The sequence below is a fragment of the Cetorhinus maximus genome, chromosome 5, assembly GCF_964194155.1.
Source record: "Cetorhinus maximus chromosome 5, sCetMax3.hap1.1, whole genome shotgun sequence".
NCBI lineage: Eukaryota > Metazoa > Chordata > Chondrichthyes > Lamniformes > Cetorhinidae > Cetorhinus > Cetorhinus maximus.
In genome coordinates this window covers 111167731-111194527 of record NC_135883.1, presented here as the reverse complement: position 1 = coordinate 111194527, position 26797 = coordinate 111167731, and the positions used below count along the sequence as shown (strand labels likewise).

The 26797-nt window shown below is 41.1% G+C and overlaps 1 protein-coding gene across 6 annotated transcripts in view; it reads right to left on the bottom strand.

The window, feature by feature from the left end:
• snap91a (synaptosome associated protein 91a) overlaps positions 1-26797 on the bottom strand; it is a 204727-nt gene that overhangs the window by 125473 nt on the left and 52457 nt on the right. For all 6 annotated transcript variants that reach the window (XM_078542297.1, XM_078542298.1, XM_078542299.1 and 3 more), the window contains 2 exons: positions 23724-23866; positions 2667-2742 (listed from right to left, as the gene is read on the bottom strand). In XM_078542297.1, coding sequence (XP_078398423.1) covers positions 2667-2742; positions 23724-23866 — 219 coding nt within the window. The remainder of the gene's footprint in view (positions 1-2666; positions 2743-23723; positions 23867-26797) is intronic.

Below are 26797 nucleotides of genomic sequence, written 5' to 3'. Positions count from 1 at the left end.
GGGGCATTACCCGTAAGGTATGATTCTGTGAGGATGACTACGTCAGGCTGTTGCTCGACTAGTAAGGAGGACTTTGTAGGGTAGACAGGGCTGAGATTGCTGTTGTCGTTTCCGGTGCCTAGATCGATGCTGGGTGGTCTGTCTGGTTTCATTCCTTTTTTGTGTCTTTGTAGTGGTTTGTTACAACTGGGTGGCTTGCTAAGCCATTTCAGAGTCAACCACATTGTTTTGGGTCTGGAGTCTCATGTCGGCCAGACCAGGTAAGGAGTACAGATTTCCTTCCCTAAAGGACCAGATGGGTTTTTACAACAATTGACAATGGTTTCATAGCTCTGTCTATCACTTGCTGCTTATGAACAAATTCCAGATTTTTATTGAATTCAAATTCCACCATCGTGGCAGGATTCGAACCTGGGTCCCCAGAGCATTACCCTGGGTCTCTGGATTACTAGTCCAGCAACAATACCACAATGCCATCACCTCCCCTTAAATATAGGTTAGCCTTATAGGTTTACCTTAAGGTTTAAGTTTTCAACTCAAATACTTGTGACAACAGACACAAAGTGATGGATGTTGTTAGGCAGCTGCAAAAAAACAACAACTGCTTTCTTCCTCTCTTTTTACTTTTAACACAGCAACGAGGCAGTGTCATGCAAAATGCTGATATATAGCACTTTACAATGGCATGGTACTGATCGCCAGATCATTTACAATCCAATTTGGATCACGTCAGGTACAGTCGACCACATTTCCCTAGATGGCTCGTCATTGACTGGTAGAAGCCCGAGAGGATGACAAACTTAGGGAGCCCCAAGTCTGATAAGATCAGCTGGGTCTTATTGCTCTAATTTCCCACCACTACTCTCCCCCAGCCCCAAGACTCCCTGCACCATTACCTGGGCTCTGACCACTATCAACTTATTGGAGTAAGAATGCTTGGTTATCAGATTAGTGGTCTTGTATGAATTAAAAGCAATCATATACAAATGGTATCATACTCTTCTGTAGGCTTAATCATTGCTTTATTGAGAAGCTAATCAGGATAAAGTCTACAAGTGTAACACAGAAACCAAGCTGAAGCAATATGGGCACAATCAGGCAGGGCAAGGAGGTTGGTTGGATGGTGGGGGTGGAAAAGGCTAAAAGAGGTCCAAGGTTTCCTTATAAGCCATGAAGGAGCCCTCCTGCTCCTCTCAGTTCATAAGGAAGTGCAGGCAATGACTATCTCCAACAAGAGAGAATCTAACCATCGCCACTTGATGTTCAATGTTACCATCACTGAATTCCCCCGCTATCAACATGGGGTGTTACCATTGACCAGAAACTGAACTGGACTAGCCATATAAATACTGTGGCTCCAAAAGTAGGTCAGAGGCCAGGAATCCTGCAGCAAGTAACTCACCTCCTGTCTACAATCAACAAGACATAAGTCAGGTGTGAGATGCAATTCTCTCCACTTGCCTGGATGAGTGCAGCTCCAACAACACTCAAGAAGCTTGACACCATCCAGGACAAAGCAGTCCTAACCCTCCCACAAACATTCACTCCTTCCACCACCGATGCACAGAAGCAGCAGTGTGTCCCATCTACAAGATGCACTGCAGGTATTCACCAACGCTCCTCAGACAGCACCTTCCAAACCCATGACCACTGCCATCTAGAAGGACATGACAGCAGATAGATGGGAACACCACCACCTGGAAGTTCCCCTCCAAGTCACTCACCATCCTGACTTGGAAATATATCACCGTTCCTTCACTGTTGCTGGGTCAAAATCCTGGACCTTCCTTCCTAACAACACTGTGGGGTGTTCCTACACATGGACTGCAGCAGCTCAAGAAGTCAGCTCACCACCACCTTCTCAAGGGCAATTAGGAATGGTCAATAAATGCTGGTCCAACCAGTGAAGTCCACATCCCGTGAATGAATTAAAAAAAATCTTTCCTTGCTGGGCCTCTTCTGGCCCTGGATTGACCTGATGGAGAAGCAGTCATTGCTCTCCACTCAGGCCTTCAATTGAAGCTGCAGAACGGATTCTGATGGCCATTGGAACCCATTTGCATTTTAATTAAGGACTCTACAATTTTCCTGCGAGTGTTATTCTGCCTGTTTAAAAGATGGCAGGAAGATAGCAGATTAGAAGGGCCCAAGTGACTGGACTTACTTTAACTGCCCTCCCACCAATTTTCACCAGGCAAGGGCAATTAAACTCAGGATCAGTCAGTACTTCTGAACAGATGGACAAAATAAACAGATATCATGTCCTTGAATCCTCCTACTTTAAAGTGGCATGGGGCTCAAAGCATACTCAAGCATCACCTACACTCATGAAATATAAACTGACAACTTATTTTCCCAGTTATTACCTTCATAATTATTTGGTACAGGCAGATATAAATATAGTTATTGCTTTCATGGAAACAGATAAAGCAAAAATATATTTTAGGATCTCTCATTACAGGTGCAGTCTAAACCTTTCCAAATTAGTTTCACAGCTGTGCAAGCCCTATTAATTTAAGGAATTCAAATCTCTATGAAAATACTAAATCTACCCACAATATTATCAATAATAAAAGAAAGCTAATCTACCTCTTAATGTCAATGTATGGGAAATGTTTGTACTAAGATTAGTAGTTTCTGTTCAAACAAAAATGTTGATTTCTTACCATGTGTCCCGCTTTTATCCAAAAAATTGCTGAGGTTGAACAAAGTATTTCTAGATGCCAGATATTGAATAAATCTCTGAAAAACAAAATTGTTACACAGTAATGTATTTGATTGAAAGTGAATGTCAAAATATGCAGATGGAATAAGAATCCTTCAGCAGTTAGTAACTGGACATTTAGCACAGTTGATGCTTTTAAATTTTTCATTTTCATTTTAAAATTCAAGTGAAGTTTGTTACATCTCATAAATGTTAAAGTGGCAGCACCATATGTCAACACTGACTTCATTTGTGTTTAAGCGTATCTTGATTTTATCTTTCTTCCCCAGCTCTTTGCACTTTGGGACTCTCCATTTGTTCATCTGAATACAACCTGACCAAGACTCATCATTTTTAGAGTTACCCCTTTCTGCTGTTCTATAATTGATGATCTCAAGTTTTTAAAGTCTATGACATCTAATAATACCTTATTCTTGAGAGTTCTTTTGTTTTTCTTTTTACTGATGCCGATCGTTATACATTTATTTTTCTCTTGTGTACGTTATTAACCAAAATAGACTCTCCATCCAATTCAATGCTGGGGAAAACCTCTATGGAATTCTACTTCCAGTAAACGTAATAAGGCCACATTCTGAGTTGTGTTCCAGGAACCTGATTTAAGTTCCTTAAATCACTTTAAAACCAATAGGTCTTTAAAGAGTTTAACCTCGGTTCCTGGTTCATAACTGTGAACCTGTTTTAGTGTTTTTCTTAAGGACAAGAGAAAAGGGATGAATGCCAGAGCAGGAAGGCAGCGAGATCAACATGGTGGAAAAGCACCCCCTCAGGTCTCAGTTGACAACAGTGGCAGGACTAGCAGTTGGATTAAAGGTTAGAGCAATTACTGTAGAGAACAGTGCCACTTTCTTATTCCTTATAGCTATCATTTTTTTTTTACAGCCGCACAGGAGTTCTGGTCAGAACAAGGGGGAACCAAGCGAAAAATCTAGCTTGATGGGCAAGTGGAGTAGGAGTTGCTGCTTAGCCAGCTGAACATATGATCTCAGTCTTATGGTGACAAAGAAATTCATAAGTTCCTCACATTTCCTGGGAGGTCAGGGTAGGGGTGGGGTGTTGCAGAGGAAGAGCTGAGAATGGTTTAAGATCAGTATGGAGAAAATAATCTGTCAACTGTTTTAAGTGTCCAGAATAATTGTGGAAAGATGTGCTCTTCAATTCCAACACCTACCTTGACCCCTCCACTGTGTCGGTTGTCAGACTACTCGTCAGTCTTTCAAGAGGTACAACTTCTTCCAGTTCACAGAATAACAGAATTGTACGGTGCAGGAGGCGGCCATTCGGCCCAAGGTGCCTGCACCAGTTCTCCGAATGAGCATTATGACTCAGTGCCATTCTCCTGCCTTTTGCCTGTAACCCTGCACATTATTTCTATTTAAATAATGCCCTCTTGAATGCCCCGATTGAACCTGCCTCCACCACACTCCCAGGCGGTGCATTCTAGACCCAAATCATTCGCTGAGAGAAAAAGTTTTTTCTCATATGGCATTTGCTTCTTTTGCAAATCACTTTAAATATCTGCCCTCTTGATCCTTTTACAAGTGGGAACAGTTTCTCCCAATCTACTCTATCCAGCCTCATGATTTTGAGCATCTCTATCAAATCTCCTCAGCCTTCTCCACTCCAAGGAGAACAGTCGCAACTTCTCCAATCTATCTTCATAACTGAAGTTTCTCATCCCTGGAACCATTTTTGTAAACCTCTTCTGTACTCTCCCCAATGTGTTCACATCCTTCCTAAACTGTGGCACCCAGAACTGTACACAATACTCCAGCTGAGGTCTAACTAATATCCTATAAAAGTTCAGCAAAACCTTCTTGCTCTTGTACTCTATGCCCCTATTAATTAAGCCTCGGATACTATATACTTTATTGAATGCTCTCTCTACCTATTCTGCCATTTTAAATTACTTTCGCACATATATACACCCAGGTCTCTGCTCCTGTACACCCTTTAGAGTTGTACCCCTTATTTTATATTATCTCTCCACGTTTTTCCCATCAAAATGAATCACCTCACACTTTGCCACATTAAGTTTCATCTGCCACCTGTCTGCCCACTCCACCAACTTGTCAATGCCCTTTTAAAGTTCTACACTGTTGTCCTCAGTTTACAATGCTTCCAAGTTTTGTACCAGCCGCAAACTTGAAATTGCCCCCTGCACACCAAGATCTAGATCATTAATATACATCAGGGTCCCAAACCAAACCCTGGGGAACTCTACTACAAACCTTCCTCCAGCTCAAAAAATATCCATTAACCATTACTTGCTGTTTGTTTCCTATTACTCAGCCAGTTTTGTATCCACGTTGCTACTGTCCTTTTTATTCCATAAGCTATAATTTATCTCACAATTCTGTCGTGCGACACTGTATCGAATGCCTTTTGGAAGTTTATGCACACCACATCAACAGCACTACCCTCATCAACCCTCTCCGTTACCTCTTCAAAAGCTCTAGCAAGTTAGTTAATCACGATTTTCCCTTAAGAAATCCATGCTGGCTCTCCCTAATCAACCCACATTTTTCTATGTGACTATTAATTCTATCCCAAATAATTGTTTCTAGAAGCTTCCTCACCACCGAAGTTAAACTGACTGGTTAAGTGCTGGACTTATCCTTACAACATTTCTTGAACAAGGGCATAATTTTTGCAATTCTCCAGTCCTCTGGCACCTCCCGAGTCTAGGGAAGTCTGAAAGATTATGGCCAGTTCCCTTGCAATTTCCACTTTCACTTCCTTCAATATCCTTGGATGCATCTCATCCGGTCCCTTGTCAACTTTTAAGTACTGCCAGTTTATCCAATACCTCTTCCTTGTCAATTTTGAACCCTTCCAGTGACAGTGTCTCCATCTCTGTCACCATGGCTTGGGTAGCATCTGCTTCCTTGGTAAAGAAAGATGCAAAGTATTAATTTAACACCTCAGCTATGCCCCCCACCACCTCCCCCAACACCCCCTTCCATGTGTAAATCCTCTTTTTGGTCCCCAACCGACCCTACTCCTCCTTTTACCACCTTTTTACTTTTTATGTGCCTATAGAAGACTTTGGGATTCCCCTTTATGTTGGCTGCCAGTCTTGTCTCATAATTCCTCTTCTCTTAATTGCTTCACTTCTCCTCTGAACCTTCTGTATTCAGCTTGGTTCTCAATTGTATTTTTCACCCGTCATAAGCGCACCTTTATCTTAGTTTCTATCTTTTTCATCCAGGGAGCTCTGGATTTCTTTGCCCTATCTTTCCCTTTTGAGGGAAATTAACTTGGCTGTGCCCGAACCATTTCTTCTTTGTAGGTAGCCCATTGTTCAGCTACAGTTTTTCCTGCCAATCTTTGGTTCCAGACTATCCGGCCCAGCCCCGTTCTTGCCCCCATTGAAGTCGGCTCTCATCCAGTGAATTATTCTTACTCTGGACTGTACATTGTCCTTTTCTACTGTCATCCTAAACATTATAATACAATGGTCACTGTCTCTTAAATGTTCCCCCACTGACACTTGACCTATTTGGCCCAACTCATTTCCAAGAACCAGGTCTAGCTCTGCCTCCTTTCTTGTTGGATTGGACACATATTGCTGCAGAAAATTTTCCTGATCACACCCTAGGAACTCTTGCCCCTCTCTGCCCTTTACATTGCCACTACCCCAGTCTTTATTTGGGTAATTAAAGTCCCCCATTATAACTCTCTACAATGTTTGCAACACTAATTTCCCTGCGGGTTTATTCCTCAACAACCCTCCCACAAGTTGATGGCCAGTTAAATTTTGGGAAGGCTGAACCAATTCTCTTTGGCCTTTGTCAGTAATTCCATGCAGTCATAGCAAAAAGGGTAGGTCATTCAGCCTCTCAAGCTTGTTCCATCATTTAATTAGATCATGGTATACCCGCCTTGGTTCTGTAACCTTTAATACCTTCGGCTAACAAATATTTGTCAATTTTGTTTTAAATTTTTCAATTTAAAGCCTCACCAGCTTTCTGGGGGAACAGAGTTCCAGATTCCCACTACACTTTGTGACAAAATACTTTCCATCATGATCCCTGACCAGCCTAGCTCTAATTTTAATGTTATGCCTCTTGTTCTGAACTGCCCAGCAGAGGATATAGTTTCTCCCCATTAACCCTAGCAAATTCCTTCATAGTCACCTCAATTAGATTGCTCTTTAATTGATATTGGAAGGGAATACAAGCCTAATCTATGCAGCCTGCCCTCAATTTAACCCTCTTAGCCTGATATCATTCCAATGAATCTTCAACGCATCTCCTCTAAGGCCAATATATTGTTCAAGTATGGTCCCCAGAACTGAATACAGTACCCCAGGTGCATTCTAGCCAGAGCTCTGTAGCACTGCGAGGCAATTTCCATCCCTTTGGATTCCAGCACAATTGAAATTAAGGCCAACGCGCCATTAGCTATTTAATTATTTTTTTCTGTATCTGTCTACAAACTTTTAGTCATTTATGTTCTTGGATCCCATTTTCTCTCCGCTCATCCACTATTCCCAGCTTCTTACCATTTATAAAATACGCTGATTTACCTTTCTTCAATCCAAAGTGGAAGACCTCATGATTTCCTACTTGGAACTCCATCTGCTAATTTTGCTGACTCGCTTAATCCATCAATGTCCCTTTGCAACTTTCTGCTCCCATTTATACATTTACTGTGCCACTGAACTTAGTGTCATCAGTATTATAGCTTCCTGGCTTTCTAATCCTTCATCCAATGCCTTAATAAATATACTGAAAAGCTGTGGCCCCAGTATAGATTCCTTGGGAACAGTCTGCCAATTGGAGTACTTGCTGTTTTCCCCACTCTTCTACTCTAACCAGCTCCCTATACAAGCTAATACGCTGCTTCCAATTCCACTAACATTTGTGTTAACAGTCCCTTAGTGGAACCTTGTTGAATGTCTTTGGGAAATCCATAAAAATAACATCCAAAAATGCTCCATTATTTAAACGTTAGTTGCTTCCTCAGAAAGTTGAACTAGGCTCATCAGACATTACTGATTCTTTACAAACCTTTGCTGGCTCTCTCTGATCAACTCATATTTGTCTAAATGCTCAATCTGTCCCTGACAGGTTATAGTAACTTCCCCACAATTGAAACCCTAATTTCATTATCAAGGCTGATAATTTTCCAGTTTATCTTTCTTACCCTTCTAAAATATAGGAGTAAGACTGGTAATTTTAAAAATCAAATGGGACAATTCTAGAATCAAGAATGTTTTGGAAGATCATCAAGTCCATCCCCCTTTTCAGCCACTGTCTTCGGTGGAATGATAGTTTTCAACCTTGGTGACCATTATACCTAGAATGAAGCTTCCAAACTCATGTTTTCCCCAAAGTCTACCAATCTCTAACATTGCACATCTCTACTTTATAGCCCATTTGCAGCCAAAGTCCTGTCCCATGCTTTTGTTGCCTTCGTGCTTGACTGTTCAAATTCTCTTCTGGCCAACATCCCTTCATCTGTAAATTAATTTCATCCAAAACTCTGCTGTTTGGTGCTTGCTCTGGTGCTTGCACCAAGTACCACTCACCCATCACTTACCTACATTGGTTTCTCATTACCCCAATGACTCAACTTTAAAACTCTCATCTTTGTAATTAAATTCCTTCATGGCAATATCCCCACCCCTTCTGACCACCTCCCCCCCAAATCTAACTCCTCTAAGGCCTATAATTCCTCAGAACTCCATTCTTCCAGCTGTGGCCTCTTATACATTCCCCTGTCACTTTACACCTCTATTCACGCCCAAGCCTTCAGCCATCTAGGCCTCATCCTCTGGAGTTATCTCCCTAAACTTTCTATTCTGTTGCTTTTAAAGGCCCTGCTTAAAATCCACCTACAATCAAACTTTTAGTCACACCTCCCAATAGCTCCTTCTTTGGCACAGTGGCTGTTCTTGTCTGATAATGCCTCTGTGAAATGACTTACAACATTTTACTATATAAGTACACTACCTAAAGTTGCTAATGTTAACTGTTATTATATATACTATTTTCCTCAAGGACAACCTGGATAGAATATCTATTTTATAAAACGCTATATATTTCTAACAAACATACAACAGCTGTATAAGCTAACTGCATCATATTCAATGCTTTCACTCTTCAACAACTTCGGCATATTGCAGATTACATTAGTAGAAACTCAAATAAGAGTGGTCTTAGCAGTCATATGTCCTGCTGTGAATCCATCTGTTTCTTGATATTACCCAACTATTATAATATGCAGTCAGTGTTGCGGAATTAAAAGGAAATCTGGAGCATTAAATATTATTTTGCTCTTTGAACATACTTCAATTATGCCTTTATTTGAATAAAATGTGGATACATGCAGCAACTCTACCGAACATTTGCTGTTCACATAAAATAATGGCATAGTCTCGCCTGAACACATAGTATGATAATTACCCATCTTTGTTCGCAGACATCTGTTTTCCTCACAAAATTACACTTTGGGTCTGGAGGGGTGTGTAATCCAACTGAAGCATGGGTGATATGACAGTAAATGTCACCTATCATGGGCAACACTAAATCATTCATGCAATTAAAATAGCAGAGATTTCCAAACATTCTATATTGCTGATTGCTTCCCATTAATGACCATTGGCTGACATATACAGAGCTAGAATCCAGACTAGAGGAGGGATACGACTCTCGATAAATGGATATTTATATATTGTATAAATTGAGTACTTCAAAAACGATGGTATTAGAAACCTATCCCTCAAGGCATGTCATACCAAAAATACATTCATGGCTACAAAAATCCCCAATTTATTACAATCATTAGTAAAAACTAAATGATAATCAGGATTCAAAAATACAAAATTAACTGCTCCATAAATTCTCACACCACTATCATCAGACTTAGTATATTTCACAGGAATCTAATTCTGGTCAAACCAGAGGGACGGGTGGGAACAGGAGTGGACAAGGACAAAAAAGGGGAGGAGCATATTAAGAGGACATGGTTGAGAGGAGAGGACCAGACAGAAGTCCTCCATATCCTTCCCAACATTTCTCCCCCAACCACTAAAAGTGAGCGCACATAATTGCTGTTTAGGAGATCCTACAGTGCAAGTCACATTTCACATTTGTCTGGACAACTGCTACACTTCAAACTGACTAACCCATATGGGATACAAACCCACCACCATGCCCTGCCCCTCAACCGCACCCCCAATTCAGAAAAGGGAGAGACTTCTACTGAATTTATCAAGTCTTATGGAATACAAAAGATCAGAATTTAGTTGAAAAAAAATAGCCACTGTAGTTTACCTGCAAAAGCGATAGCTGATTGGTCAGACATTGCAACATGCCTGTTTTAATCCAACACAAAATGTAATAAAATCTGATCTATTACATGGCACAACAGTGAAGCTCAGGAGCAACTACACGCCACTGAGCTTTTTTTTTAAAGTTGTTTGGATTTAAATTTCAACTCAAACAATGAAAGGGATTCAATACCAACCAGAGAAAAGGACTTCAATTTTATTTAAAGTTTAGATTTCCCCTCAATCAAATTCTTGTACTGTTTATCCTCATGTTATCAGCTCCCTGTTGAAACTCCTGACCAATTACTTTCCTCGCCCAAAGCTTATTAACCACTGCTCAAAATCTCACATTCAAAATGACCTTCCTCCTCCTAAAAAAAACACATCATTGACCTGCGCTGTCTCCAACTATGCCCCATCTCAGTACCCCCTTTCACCTCTCAGGCCCTTAACTTCTCATCTCCGCAGCTCTATGTCCATCTCTGACAAAACTCCACATTCAAAACTACTCAATCCAACTTCCATTCTGGTCCAAGTCTAATGTGACATGATGATGGCCAGTTATTCCTTCTTAACCGTTTCACAGCATTCAACACTGGCAACCACGCCATCATCCTTCATGTGTCTCCTTTGTCATCCAGCTCCATAACACTGCACTTGTGATTTCAAGTCTACCTGTCCCAGCACAGCAAATGAAGCAGAAGCAAGGCTTCTCTTTCCTCTCCCTCCCAGGAATCTGTTCTTTGTCCCTCAGTGACATCATTTTCAGATGGTTTTGGGGGGTGGAGGGGGGAAAGAGTCAGGTTCTGCCTCTGTGTTGATGACAGCCAACTGCTTTGCCATCACTTCCCATGATTTCCTTTATGCTGTCAGGCTGCCTGATATTAAAATTGTGAAGTTGTGACAATTTACTCCAATTACCATCAGAATATTATAGGTGAGGAAGTTGCAGATGTTTATGCAGTTGTTATTTATTTAAGGAGACAGAGGGGGAAAGAAACCAGTCATATGCAGTCCTGAACTCTTCATGCCAGTCAAGACAGAGATCAGATTTTATTGGGTAAAAGTGTCAAGGGAGGTGGAATAAAGGTAGGTAGGTGGGTAGATGGTGTTGAGGTATTGATCAGCCATGATCTAATATAGCAGAACAGGCTCCTTGGGCTGAATGACTCTGATGGAATACTCACCACGTGCCCAGCTTGTGCAGCTCCAACAACACTCAAGCACCATTCAGAATCACAGAGCAGAAGGATGCCATTTGGTCCATTGAGGCTGCACTGGCTCTCTGAAAGAGCATTCTACCTATCCCACTCCCCTGCCTTATCCCTGTATTCCTGCACATTCTCTCTTCTCAGATAGCAATCCAATTTCCTTTTGAATACCTTGATTGAATCTGCCTCCACCACCCTCTCAGGAAGTTTGTTCCAGACTCCAACTGCCCTCTGAGTAAAATTTTTTATCCTCATCACTTTTACTCCTTTTGCCAATTATTTTGAATCTGTGCCCTCTAGTTCTTGATGCTCTCTTCAGTGGGAATAATTTCTCATTATTCATCCTGTCCATACCCCTCAGGATCTTGAAAATACCTCTAGCAAGCTGCTCTCAACCTCTCCAATCTATTCTCATGGCTACAGTTCTTTATCCCTGGAATCATTCTTGTGAATCTCCTCTGTACTGTCTCCAATGCCTTCACATCCTTTCTCAAGTATGGTGTCCAAAACTGGATGCAGTACTTCAAATGAGGCCTAACTAGTGTCGTAGACAAGTTCAACATAACCTCTTATATTCAGTGCCCCTATTTATAAAGCCTAAGATACTATATGCTTTATTAACTGATCTCACAACATACCCTGCCATCTTCAATGAATTATGTACATATACACCAAGGTCCCTCTGTTCCTGCACCTCCTTTAGAGTTTCTCCCTTTATTTTATACTGCCTCTCCATATCCTTCCTGCCAAAACGAATCACCTCACGCTTCTCTGCACTGAATTTCATGGCCACTTGTCTGCCCAATCCACCAAAATGTCTATGTCTTTTTGAAGTTCAAGGCTATCTTCATCACAGTTGACAATGTTTCCAATCTTCATATCATCTGCAAATTTTGAAATCATGCCCTGAACATCAGAGTCTAGGTCTTTAATATATATCAAAGAGCAGCAAGAGTCACAATACTGACCCCTGGGGAACTCCACTACAGACCTTCCTCCAGTCTGAAAAGCAACCATTTATCACTACTCTGTTTCCTGTCACACAGTCAATTTCTTATCAAAGTGCCCACTTTCCCTTTTATTCCATGAGCTAGAAGTTTGCTCAAGTCTGTTATGTGGCACTGTATCAAATGCTTTTGAAAATCCATAAACACATCATCAGTGTTGCTCAAACCGTGTTGCTTAAACCGTTGTTACCTCCTCAAAAAGCTCCAGCAAGTTAGTTAAACATGATTTTCCCTTAAATAAATCCATGCGGGCTTTCCTTAATTATGTTCAACTTGTCCAAGTGATCCTGGATCTTGTCCTGAACTATAGTTTCAGGAAGTTTCCCTGCCACTGAAGTAAAACTGGCTGGTCTGTAGTTGCCAGTTTTATCCTTGCATTCCTTTTTGAACAAAGGTGTAACATTTGCAATTCTCTAGTCCTCTGGCACCAGCATTCAAGCCAAGCAGTCCGCTTCATTGGTATCCCATCATCACCTTAACCATTCAATGCCTGTACACTGGCACAATGTGGCTATAGTGCATGCCATCTACAAGATGCACTGCAGCAACTTGCCGAGTTTGCGACAGCACCTCCCAAACCCTAGACCACTAATACTTAGAAGAGCAAAGGAATGCCAACAGCTTTAAGTTTCCATCCAAGTCACAGACCATCCTAACTTGGAAATATATTGTTGATTCTTTATCAACATTGGATCAAGTTCCTGGAACTTCTTACCTTATAGCACTGTGTGAATACCATCATCACAGGGACTAAAATAGTTTAAGAAACAGGTCACCAGCACCTTGAGGGCAATTAAGAATGGCAATCAACCACATCCCAGGAATAATTTTTAAAAATTAACTTGCCTTTTGAAAAAGCTAAAATTTCACATAACAGCTCATTAATAAAAAAAATCTATCTTACTTCAAATCTGCACCTCAAATGTCCTAAGGCGTGAGGGAGACTATCCCTTAACCAATTCTATTGTAATCAATTATTAGATCAATGATGAAGATTATTTGAACTTCAATTAGTTTTTATTCACTCAGATCACTAAACCATGAACCATGAGAACCAGAACTGCAGTCATTAATGATTTGTCAATTGCTGCCAACGCTGGACTACACAGTTGATTCTGTTGCTCCCTTACGTCATAGCAAACAATGGCATTAACAGTGGCCAGGACCAAAAATTGTGTTGCTTAATCACAGCTGTGTTTTCTCCCCTGTTTAGGCAACAGCCAAAGCCATCCCCTTTTTTTCCCCAACTAGGGATATAATTTCACAGAAGTGTAATTTAAGCCCAAAACTTAATAGCAGGCTTGAAGTCGAGTCATGAAATAAGGGGTGTTTCATACAAAGTATTTTAATGGTTCTTGATCAGCTAAACAAAGTCCTCTATGTGTCATTATTGCTTGATTTGGGTTCTTCTGATTTCATGCAACTTCTGTGTAAGAAGGGTCTCCTTAGGCATGAGTTTTAACCATGGGAGATTGGGGTTCAGCCTATCCTCTCTGGCAAACTCAACAATTTGATACATAAGCCAGAGATGTACACAGTATGCCAGGGTGCTCTATTGTTCTGAGTTTGACTGGCTCAACATTGGAATTTGGAAGGATACCTGTCTCCGTCCCCAATTAATTAATAGGTAGCTATTTTGTTCTTCAGGCTAAACCTAATTTCCAACCATATTCATTGCAGGCAGCGTATCCATGCAGATATAAAAGCTTTTCACGCATGTGCAGAGGTGCGCTGGCATGCTGGACGCAAGGGAATTATGTCATTGGCATTAGGGGCATGCACAGACCTTGCACTGGCAGGACTTAATGTTGTCAATTTTATAACTGAATTAATGACGTTCCAAACTAAAATTAATTGAATACACCCACCATGACCAGTTTTCCATCACTTCCCCCTCCCACCGAACTAAGCCTCTGCAAATTCACATCACTCTTTGGATTTCACCATGACTATTAACCCAAGCAGGGAGGCTGGAGTGACGATGCAGTGAAGGTGTGTGATGCCTGTATTCTGCCTGCCGTTGTCCCATTAACCTAGACTACAGGCATAGAAATTGCAATTTTTGTAGTCACAAAATTTACAGCATAATTATTTGAGTAAATCCTTCTTTATAATGTGAATGAGGGTGTAAGAAATTAAGCAATACATAGGGGACAGCAGGACAGCCCAGAAGGTGGTGGGAGTCTGGAACACTCTGCCTGAAAAGGTGGTTGAGTCAGAAACTCTCATAGCATTTAAGTATTGTTTTGATATTCACTTGTGTTGCCATAGCCTCCAGGGCTATGGGCCAAGCGCTAAGTGGGATTAGTGCCGTCAGATCTTTGTTGCCTGGCGCAGACACGACGGGTCAAATGGCCTCCTTCTTGCTGTAAACATCTATGAGTCTATGAAAGTATACTGAAGGGAACAGGAAGAGGCCCAATAGTTGAAGTCTAGATCGGTTTTAGATAAAGTGTTTACAAGAGATTTAAGGGATATTTTATTTTATTCACAAAACACTAATTTGTCACTGCACAACAGGAAGAATGTGATCATACTAGAGAGGATACAGAAGAGGTTTATGAGGACATAGCTAAAATTCTCCATTCCTGGGAATGAGGAAAAATTGGACAGAGTGGGGCTGTTTCCTTTGGAACAGGTGAGACTAAGTGGATATTTAATTGGTGTGTGATACAGTGGATTTAAAGGATCTATTCCCCTCAGCAGACAGGTCAATACCCAGGGACATAGATTTTAAGAAATTAGTATAAATAAGGAGGAGATTTGAAGAGGAACATTTTTCATCCAGAGGGTGGTGGATGTCTGGACCTCAACGCCTGGAAGTGTGGTAGAGGCTGAAACCCTGATTGCATTTAAAAAAAATACTTTGATGTATATTTGAAGTACAGTAACCTACAGGACTATGGACTAAGAACTAGGAAGTGGGATTAGGCTGGATAGCTCTGTCCGGCTGGTATAAAGACAAAGAGCCAATGGCTTTCTTCTGTGTCATAAATTTTATAGGTTCCTATGCAATTGTTACTTCCATCAATACTGTCATGGATAGATGCATCTGTGACACATGTATTGGTGAGGACAAAGTCTAGTAGGGTTTCCCTCGTGTTGGTTCTCTCACCACCTACACAGGCCCAGTCTGGCATTTATGTCCTTCAGAACTCAGCCAGTTTGGTCAGTGCTGGTCTAACATCAGTGGTAGGGAAACTATTGGAAAAAATTCTGAGGGACAGGGTTAATCTCCACTTGGAGAGGCAGGGATTAATCAGGGATAGCAAGCATGGTTTTGTCAGGGGGAGTTCATGTCTAACAAATTTGATTGAATTTTTTGAGGAGGTGACTAGTTGTATAGATGAGAGTAGTGCACTTGATGTAGTCTACATGGGCTTCAGTAACCTTTTGACAAGGTTCCGCATGGGAGAATGATCAAGTTAAGAGCCCATGGGATCCAGGGCATTTCGGCAAATTGGATCTAAAATTGGCTCAGTGGCAGGAAGCAGGGGTGATGGTCAAAGCTTGTTTTTGCAATTGGAAGCCTGTGGTGAGTGGTGTACTGCAGGGATTGGTGCTGGGACCCTTGCTGTTTGTAGTGTACATTAATGATTTAGACGTGAATATAGGAGGTACGATCAGCAAGTTCGCAGATGACACGAAAATTGGTGGTGTCACAAATAGTGAGGAGGAAAGCCTTAGATTACAGAACGATATAGATGGGCTGGTAAGATGGGCAGAGCAGTGGCAAATGGAATTTAACCCTGAGAAGTGTGAAGTGATGCATTTTGGGAAGACTAACACAACAAGGGAATACACAATAAATGGTAGGACCCTGGGAAGTACAGAGGATCAGAGGGACCTTGGTGTACATGTCCATAGATCCCTGAAGGCAGCAGCACAGATAGATAAGGTGGTTAATAAGGCATATTGGATATTTGCCTTTACTAGCTGAGGCATAGAATATAAGAGCAAGGAGTTACGTTGGAGCTGTTTAAAACGCTAGTTAGGCCACAGCTGGAGGATTGCGTGCAGTTCTGGTCGCCACACTATAGGAAGGATGTGAGTGCACTGGAGAGGGTGCAGAGGAGATTCACAAGTATGTTGCCTGGGCTAGAGCATTTCAGCTATGAAGAGAGAGTGAATAGGCTAGGGTTGTTTTCTTTAGAGCAGAGAAGGCTGAGGGGGATCTGATAGAAGTATACAAAATTATGAGAGGCATAGATAGTGTAGATAGGAAGAAGCTTTTCCCCTTAGCGGAGGTGTCAATAACCAGGGGGCAAAGATTTAAGGTAAGGGGCAGGAGGTTCAGAGGGGATTTGAGGAAAAATCTTTTCACCCAGAAGGTGGCTGGAATCTGGAACACACTGCCTGAGGGGGTGGTAGAGGCAGGAGCCCTCACAACATTTTAGTATTTAGATGAGCACTTGAAACACCATAGCATACAGGACACGGACCAAGTGCTGGAAAATGGGATTAGAATAGAAAGGTGCTTGATGGCCGGCATGGACAGGATGGGCTGAAGGGCCTGTTTCTGTGCTTTATAACTCTATGGTGCTACAGAGCCAGAGCTATTCTTAGTGGTGATTAAGTCGCCCACCCAGGGTACATTCTGTGCTCTTGCGACGCTCAGTGTTTCTTCCAATTGGTGTTCAACATGGAGGAGTGCCAATTCATCAGCTGAGGGAGGTCGGTAGGTGGTAATTGGTAGGGGGGGGTTCCCTTATCTGTCTTTGTACTGACTTCGCCATACACTGAAGTGAGCAAATAATTTGATGCAAATAAAGTTTTCCAAAGACATACTCTCTCAACTTAGAAAAAGTTGAGAGATGATACTGATTAAATTTTCCCTGAGAAGGTGTGTTTTCACTCAGTGAACAAGAGCTGCTTGCGAAGGAAACCCCCAATCTACTTTCTTCCATGCATCATGAATTGCTAAGTAATTTTTGCATTAAAGAAATGCAAAAATTATAAAAGTTAAATATTTTGCGTTTTTTTGCTCCCAAACACAATTACAAAACTGTGCATGTGGAGTTGGCATGCTCCTTCCTGGAACGGAGACAGCCAGGCCTGCAAGGAACACCTTTACTCAGGCAGCGGGCTGAGTTTGAAAAAAAAAAATCCAGGCGGGACATCACAGGAAAACTAAGTTCATTGGTTGGTGAGAAGCTGCTGTTAGGGAGTGTGTTTAAATAGCTTAAAACTAGAAAACTAGCATCATTTATAAAGAAGTAGCTACTTGAATTTCAGTAAGCAGCACTAGCAATAAGGAAGTAAAGTTAAATCAAGTCAAAGTGAAATAATGTATTAAAGTAAACCAAAGAAAGATAACTTTACTACACTTACGCTAACTTTAAGTTACTAGCAATTTATTCTACTCATTCTACTTACTCTAAGTGTACTAAATAGTTTTTAGGAGTTACAGGATGGTAGGTCAGCTCGGCCAAGTGGAGTGTATATCCCACTGTGTGTGTGAAGTGGTGGACATACCATGTGTCTCTGACAAACACATCTGTAGGAAGCGTCACCAGCTACACAAGCTTGATCTCTGGGTTTCAGAACTTGAGCAGCGGCTGGAGTCACTGTTGTACATCCGTGGGGCAGAGGACTACGTAGATAGCACGTTTAGGGAGGTGGTTACACCGCAGGTCAGAAGCGTACAGTCAGAAGGGGAAGGTTGACCACCAGGCAGTCTAAGGGAACCAGGCAGGTGATGCAGGAGTCCCCCCGAGTCTATCCTGCTTGCTAATTGGTTTTCCATTTTGGATGCTGAGGAGGGAGATGATTCCTCAGGGGAGTGCAGCCAGAGCCAAGCCTGTGGCCCCACAGGCAGCTCAGCTGTACAGGGGGTGGGAGGAAGAAGAATGGAAGGGCAATAGTGATAGGGGATTCCATAGTCAGGGGATCAGACAAGCATTTCTGCAGCAGTAAACGTGACTCCAGGATGGTGTGTTGCCTCCCTGGTGCCAGGGTCAAGGGTGTCATGGAGCGGCTGCAGGACATCCTTCGGCGGGAGGGGGAGAAAGTCAGCCAAAAGTAATGGTCCACATTGGTGCCTAAGACATAAGTAGGAAGAGAGATGAGGTCCTGAAAGCAGATTTCAGGGAGTTAGGACAGGAATTAACAAGTAGGACCTCAAGATCAGTAATCTCAGGATTATCCAAGTGCCACGTGCTAGTGAGCATAGGAATAGGAGGATTGATCAACTAAATAAGTGGCTGGAGAACTGGTATAGGAGGGAGGACATAAGATTTGTGAGGCATTGGGACGGTTCTGGGGCAGGTGGGACTTCAGCAAGCCGGGTGAGTTACAACTTAATTGGACTTAGACTGATATCTTCGCAGGGAGATTAGCTAGTGCTGCTGGGGTGGGCTTAAACTGGCTTGTCAGAGGGGTGGCCCAAATTGGAAGAAAGTAAAGTTGGTAACAGGAAGTAGTAGTGAGACCAGAAGGCAGGAGAAACAAAGCAGAGCATTGAGTATGCTTTGAATGCGGAATGATGTCAAAAAGACAAAGTTAAGGGCACTCTACCTGAATGCACTCAGCATTCACAATAAGGAAGATGATCTAAAGGCACAAATAAAGGTAAATGGGTATGATATAATTGCCATTACAGAAACATGGCTGCATGATGACCAAGACTGGGAACTGAATATTCAAGGATATTCAACATTTAGGAAGGACCAACAAGAAGGGAAAGGAGATGGAGTTGCGCTGATAATAAGGGATGGGATCAGTGCATTAGTAAGGGAGAATCTCAGATCGGAAGAACAATGTGTGGAATCTGTTTGGGTGGAGCTAAGAAACAGCAAAGGGCAACAAATATTGGTTGGAGTTGTTTATAGGCCACCAAACAGTAGTGGTAATGTGGGGCATGTATTAATCAGGAGATAAGAGAAGCATGCAGCATGGGCAATATAGTAATCATGGGCGGCTTCAATCTGCATATAGACTGGGTAAACCAATTGAGCACTAATGCTGCGGCAGACGAGTTTCTGGTGTGTTAGGGATGGTTTTCTAGAGCAGTATGTTGAGGAGCCGACTAGAGGACGGGCTATTTTAGATCTAGTATTACGTAATGAATAAGGGCTAGTTAATAATCTTGGTGTAAGGGAACCTTTAGGGATCAGTGACCCCAATATGATAGAATTTTACTTTATGTTTGAAAGTGAGGTAGTTCACTCTGAAGCAAGGGTGTTAAAGCTGAATAAAGTAAATCAGGAAAGCATGAGGGACAAATTGGCTGAGGTGGATTGGGAAAATATATTAAAAGATATAACTATACATAGACATTGGATGGGCTTCAAAGAACTATTATATAGCTTACAGCACCTATACATTCCTTCAAGGTGCAAACCACCCACCCCCCCACAAAAGGTCAGTCAACCGTGGCTGACAAAGGAAGTTAAGGATTGTATAAGATTAAAAGAAAAGGCTTATAAAGTTGCCAGAAGTAGTAGTAAACCTCAGATTGGGAGATTTTTAAGAATACAGCAAAGGAAGACCAAGAAACTCGTAAAGAAAGGGAGAATAGAATATGAATGCAATCTAGCAAAAAACACAAACAGGCTGTAAAAGTGTCTCTAGGTATGTAAAAAGGAAGCATTTGTCCAAGACAAATGTGGTTCCATTATAGGCAGTGTCAGGAGAATTCAATGGGGAATAGTGAAATGGCGGAGAAGTTAAATGACTACTTTGTGTCTGTTTTCACTGAGGAAGGTACAGGAAATTTCCCAGAGTTAGAGATCCAAGGGATTAGAGATAATGAGAAATTGAAGGAAATTAGTATAAGTAAGAAGGTTGTATTGGAGAAATTAATGGGACTGAAAGTTGGTAAGTCCCTGGGACCTGATATTCTGCATCCCACAGTGTTGAAAGAGGTTGCTATAGAGATAGTGGATGCTTTGGTGATCATTTTCCAAAATTCTATAAATTCTGGAATGGTTCCTGAAGATTGGAAGGTCGCAAATGTCACCTCGCTATTTAAGGGAGGGAGGGAGGGAGAAAACAGGGAACTATGGACCTGTTAGCCTTACAACAGTAGTAGGGAAAATGCTAGAATCTATTATAAAGGATGTGATAAATGGATACTTGGATAATCATGATCTAATTGAGCATAGTCAGCATGGATTTGTGAATGGGAAATCACGTTTGATGAACTTGTCGAAGTTTTTTGAGGAAATTACTAACAAAATTGATTAAGGAGAGTCGATGGACATAGTATGCTTGGATTTTCAGAAGTCACCCACAGGAGATTGATTAGTAAAATAAATGCACATGGTATAGGAGGCAATATACCGGCATGGATTAAGGATTGGCCAACAGACAGAAAACTGAGAGTAGGAATAAACGGGTTATTCTTGCGTTGGGAGACTGTGACTAATGGAGTACTGCAAAGATCAGTACTTGGGCCCCAGCTGTTCACAATATATATCAATGATTTGGACGTGCGGACCAAATGTAATATTTCCAAGTTTGCAAATGATACAAAGCTAGGTGGGAATGTGTGTTGTGAGGAAAATGTAAAGCGGCTTCAAAAGGATTTGGACAGATTTAGTGAGTGGGCAAGTACATGGGAAAATGTGAGGTTATCCACTTTGGTAGAAGGAACAGATGTGCAGAGTATTTCCTAAATGGTAAGAGATTAGAAAGTGTAGATGTACAAAGGGACCTGGGTATCCTTGTCCAGAAGTCACTGAAAGCTAACATGCAGATGCAGCAGGCGATTAGGAAGGCTAATGGAATGTTAGCCTTTATTGCAAGAGGATTCCAGTACACGAGTAGTGAAGTCTTGCTTTAATTGTATAGACGCTTGGTTCGGCCGCACCTGGAGTTATGTGCACAGTTTTGGTCCCCTCACCTCAAAGGATATTATTCCCAAAGAGGGAGATTCACCAGGCTTGTTCTGGGGATGGCAGGACTGTCTTATGAAGGGAGATTGGGGAAACTGGGCCTGTATTTTCTAGAGTTTCGAAGAATGAGGGGTGATCTCATTGAAACCTACAAAATACTTAAAAGAATAGACAAGATAGATGCAGTTAAGATGTTTTCCCTGGCTGGGGAGTCTAGAACCAGGGAACACAATTTCAAAATAAAGGGGGAGCCACTTAGGACTGAGACGAGGAGAAAATTCTTTACTCAAGAGGGTTGTGAATCTCTGGAATTCTCTACCCCAGAGGGCCGCGGAAGCGCTATCATTGAGTATGTTTAAGGTAGAGATTGATAGATTTCTGATCAACAATAATGTAAGGGTTATGGGGATAGTGTGGGTAAAAGACATTGAAATGTTCGAGCAGCCATCGTATTGAATGGCAGAGCAGGCTTAACAGGCTGAATGGCCTTCCCCTGTTCCGATGTTCCTATAATCAACATCACAAGCCTGCAGGCCAATGGGAGTAACAAGGGACCCAGGCGCTAGGACTCATGCATTTAAACTAATATCACAGATGAATAATTTACTATTGATTTTGGTATCCCCAACAATACAAGCCAAAGGAACAGGGAAAAAATGCCTTCAGCATGTTTGCCACCAGTATTTCCTCCAGCCTTTTTTAGGATGATGAGAGGCTAAAGCTTAGATTCCAAGTTTCACAATACCATCAGGTTTTCGACTTTGATACCAATGTTAGTGTAGAGAGAACAAACATTCAATTTTCCAGCTATAATAAATTGCCTTATGGGCTATCTGGGAGTCTGACAGCATAGTGGAGGCAGTATGGAGTTTATTACATGGGTCCATAGCAGTCATGTGCGCCATTCTGAAGTAGTGACAATAGCAAAGGACAACTGGTAGCCTTTAAGTCCAGAGTTGTCTAACACCACCAAACACACTACTGATCCTGGTCATTGACTATTTTGATGAGTTACCCAGTTTGTTAAAGATCGTGGAAGGGAATTTGAAGCAATCTAAAAGGTAACATTGAACAGGCGAGATTTTTAACATTGAGGACTGTTACGAAAGAAACACCAATAGGCTTGTTTACCTAATCTAAACCACAAAACAAAAACCAAGAAACTACCTGCTAGCCTCTTCATAATTTACTGGCAAAGTATTCTCTAAATACCATGTATCCACCTACCTAGTCAGCTGTGTTCCTGCTCCACCCACACATCCTGCACTGCTTGCTTGTATTAATAACTTGAACACTAAATTCACTGGAATGACCAATAAATGTGTGCTTGAGTCCCCTATTTGTTATTAGGCAAATAGGAAAAAATTCTGCAGTGATAGGAACAGGATTAGACCAGACAGTCAAGCCTGTCCCACCATTTAATTAGAAGGTTGGCTATGTACCAGAACTCAGTTTATCCATCTTTCATCCATATTCTTTGATACTCCTACCTAACAAAAAATTCTCAGTCTTGAAAAATTTAATTGACCCAGGATCCACTACTCTTTGGGTAAAAACCCACTTCTGGTTTCATCCCTGAACAGTCTAGCTCTAATTTCAAGATTGTGCTCCTTTGTTCTGCAATCCCTAACCAAATAGCTTTTCTATCTATTTAAATCCATTTTTTATTTAAACTTAATTAGATCACAATTTAACTTTCTAAAATCAAGGGAATACAGGCCAAGTTTATGCAAGCTGTCCTCATAATTAAACCTACTTAGTCCCTATATCATCCTGGTGAACTTGTGCTGTAGCTCCTCAAGGCCAACATATCCTTCCTGAGGTGTGCAAAGCTGAACCCAGAACTGAGCTGTATACAACTGTAGCATAGTTTCCACCCCCTTGCATTCCATTCCCCTTGAGACAAAGGAGGTGACAAAGCAATTTATTTCTTTATATGTCATCTTAATTTGTTTTGGAGGATAGGAATAGGTGGGGAAGATATATACAACAAGAATTCAACAGAAGTGCAACTTATGTCAATGGTCATTTAATTTTTCAGTTTCAAATCAGCATCGTGCTATACTGTACATTCTTCCAGGCACATTTACTGATTCGTCAGAATTAATACAATTACATTAACAGGAAAACATGGTGGTTCAAATAAGGCAGTTATGTTCTATTAAGATTTGTTGGATCAATGCATCAGACCCCAATTTATTGTAAGTAACCCTGAAATTTAAGGATTTCTGGTAGTAGTGTCCTACTTAGAGAGCACAAATCTGGTGCAGTGGTGAGTATACTTAATTCATATTGTTCCTGAACAATACCACCAAGAAAAAAATCCCTGTGGTCTGAAAATCAGGTGTACTAATCTGCACATCAGATTCTACACACTACACTAGCATCAAGTGAAGCTCTATTCATGGCTTGTATCCACAAAATCTACTTAAGATCACTATGAATAATCACACCAAACCAGTTACAGTTTCAGTGGTACCCCATTTATTTTCAACAGAATTATTAGAATCATCAGCGTTTACTTATCCACAGTATAAATGATAGTTATAATAATTAATTTCCCCTATCCGAATTGCTCCACGCACAAGTGAACTGAAATAGTACAGTTTGCATTAGATAAGTGTTCTCAGCCACATTAAAAATAACATTTGACGAATTAAAGTGTACCTCATTGCCATGGACCATCAAATGATGTGTAGTAACCAATGCCTTAAACACCACTACCCAGCTGCTGTTTGTTGCTCTCTCAAAAAGTGTGTCAGCCATCTGAGGTATGTTAACATTGGTCTCATTTGTAGCTTGTATAAGATCTGAAAAGACAAGAATATCATGCAATTCAAACTAGAAAAGAAAAGCAAAACAATTTGCAGTTTACCTTCTCCACTGAAATGACAAGTGATTTAGTTTGTATAGAACAGAGTAAGTCTGAAACTACGAAGACTTTAGAGATTAGACAATTACTAAAAACAGCTTAAACATATGTAAAAGCAAAATACTGCAGATGCTGGAAATTTGAAATGAAAATACTGAAATACTCAGCAGGTCAGACAGTATCTGTGGAGAGAGAAAACAGAGTTAATGCTTCAGGTTGTGACCTTTCATCAGAACTGGAAAATCAGAATCACACATGCAAGAGGTTTTAAGCAAGTACAGTGGCAGAGGGAAGGATCAATGGGAAGGTCTGTGACAAGGTGGAAGTCAGGGGGTATAAATGACAAAAAGGGTTGAGTGGGTGCAAGGCAAAAGGAGATGTTAATGGGACAAGAAAAGAAACAAAAGATCTGGAGACATCTGCTTCTGCTTTGCACCATGCCTTTTCCACTTAATCTCACCTCCCTTCCACCCCATCACAAACCTTCCTTTTTGTTCACCACCACCACAACTTTCCTTGCCTCTGTATTTGTTTTGGATTTCCAGCATCTGCAGTTTTTTGCTTTTTGCTTGAAATCTTGTCTTTTTCCAGTTCTGATGCAAGGTCATCAACCTGAAACGTTAACTATTTCTGTCTCCACAAGTGCTGTCTGGCACAGTGTTTCTGGTTTTTATTTTAACCACAAACCTCACTATGCTGTTTGAAGTAATTTACAACTACGACTACTTTGAAATGGAAGCTGCAACATTATTCAACCCATCCATTATCATTCAAGCTTCGATTTCAAAGTTAGCAAAAAGGGGCGTTTGACAAGTGCTGTAAAAAAAAAAAGGCATCGGGCAATTACTTTAAAATAAGCGTAAAGATAAAACAGCCATCAAGAACTTCACAAAATTTACTCTGTAAGATCAGCCACTGGTTATGTAGGAAAACAAGACAGCAATTTGCAAATATCAAGATCCCACAAATAAAAGAGACAAATTAGCAAGTTAATCTACTTTTGGATGACACTGGTTGGGGGAAGGATGTTCACTAGGATATCACTGCTCAATGAGTAAAAACTCTTTAGCTTTCACCTGAACAGGCAGGTGGTGTCCCAGATGCCAAGGTGTTGAATGTCTAACCAAAAGAATACTACTTTTGACAATGCAGCCCTACCACAATAGTGCACCAGTTTGGATGACATGCTTGAACTCAACCATCTGATTCAGGGGGAAATGCTGCTAACTGACTCAAGCCAACACACGGATACCAGTATCTACTAAGGATTATTCTTGCTCTCCTCCACTTCCAGTTTTCCCTTTGCCACTTCCAACTTTATTCAACAAGTACTTTCTTCATCTGTATCAAAAGTCATTAGTATTCCTTTCCCACACTTTCTTTTTCTCTTCTCTATTTTTCTTGCCCACTTTGCAATAAGTGGGTACTCAGTTTGATTGACATTCCCAATTTGTGTCAAATACAGGGTGGCTAGTGCCAATCGAGTCTTATTTCTGGATACTTATGCAGAGAAGGAAAACATTTATCCCTTCAAGTCTTGGCAAGACAAAAGCATGGGAGAAAGAAGTGATGGACTACAAGCACTAACCCACTAAGCTATCTGCCCCCACAATATCATGCTAGGATGCTGATCCAGTATCAAGGTACTAAGTTTCAAAAGAAACAGAAAATATTCTACCATACATTCCATTACAATAAATCAAGAGTTTAAGTTTTGCAATGCAAACTGAGGAAAGTTTGATAATCTGTCTTGAAGGGTTTTGGTTATTTCTGCAATATTTATCAATGCTATATTGAATGGAAGGGATGAAATTATTAACTGAAATTTATACTGTTATCAGACAGAATAATTTAAGGAGCTACAATATAAAACAGTGAACTACAAAAGAAGTTAATTCCTTGGTGCAACAGATTTATCAAGATTGTGTTTGCAAATGTGTTTAATGGAAGGCAACACAACCAGGAACAGTCCACCGGTTATAGATAAGGTACCACAGATACTGTCACAATTTACAGCTTGTGGATGACATCTTCAACCATTACACAAGTCTATAATTCAGACATACAACTGGAATCAGGTGCCCCTGAAATCTAGCACTTTCCAAAACAAAAAAAAATTGATCAATTTCTGTTCACGGAAATACTTCCATCCAGTAGAATGCATTTTATAGATCCCTACAGCAAAGGACTCAACCAAGATTCATGAATTAACATTGGCAGTACACTGCAGTTTCTTATGTATAGCTAATGGCGTTATGCCTCAAATAAACTTTCAATTTTCAAGGTGAATTTTTCTCCTTCAAAATCATGAGGGGCTGGATAGAGTATAGGGAGAAACATAAGAAATAAGAACAGGAGTAGGCCTTTCGGCCCCTCAAGCCTGCTCTGCCATTCGATAAGATCATGGCTGATGATCTTGTGTTTCGATTTCCATGCTCCCATCTAACCCTGATAACCTTTGATTGCCTTGCCTAACAAGAATCTATCTGCCTCTGCCTTAAAAATAATTCTCTGAGGCAAAGAATTCCAAAGTCTCACAACCCTCAAAAGATTTCTCATCTCTGTCCTAAAGGGGTGCTCCCTAGTTCTGGACTCACCCACAAGGGAAACATCCTTTCGATGTCCATCTTGTCAAGGCCATGCAGGATCTTGTATGCTTCAATCAAATCACCCTTCGAAACTCCAGTGGAAACAAGCCCAGTTTGTCCAACCTTTCCTGTCCAAACTGTTCCCGCTTGTCAAAGGATCGAGAGGGGGCACAGATTTAAAGTGATTTGCAAAAGAAGCAAATGCGATGAGAGAAAACACTTATTCCACACAGCGAGCGGCTCAAGTCTGGAATGCACTGCATAGAAGTGTGGTGGAGGGA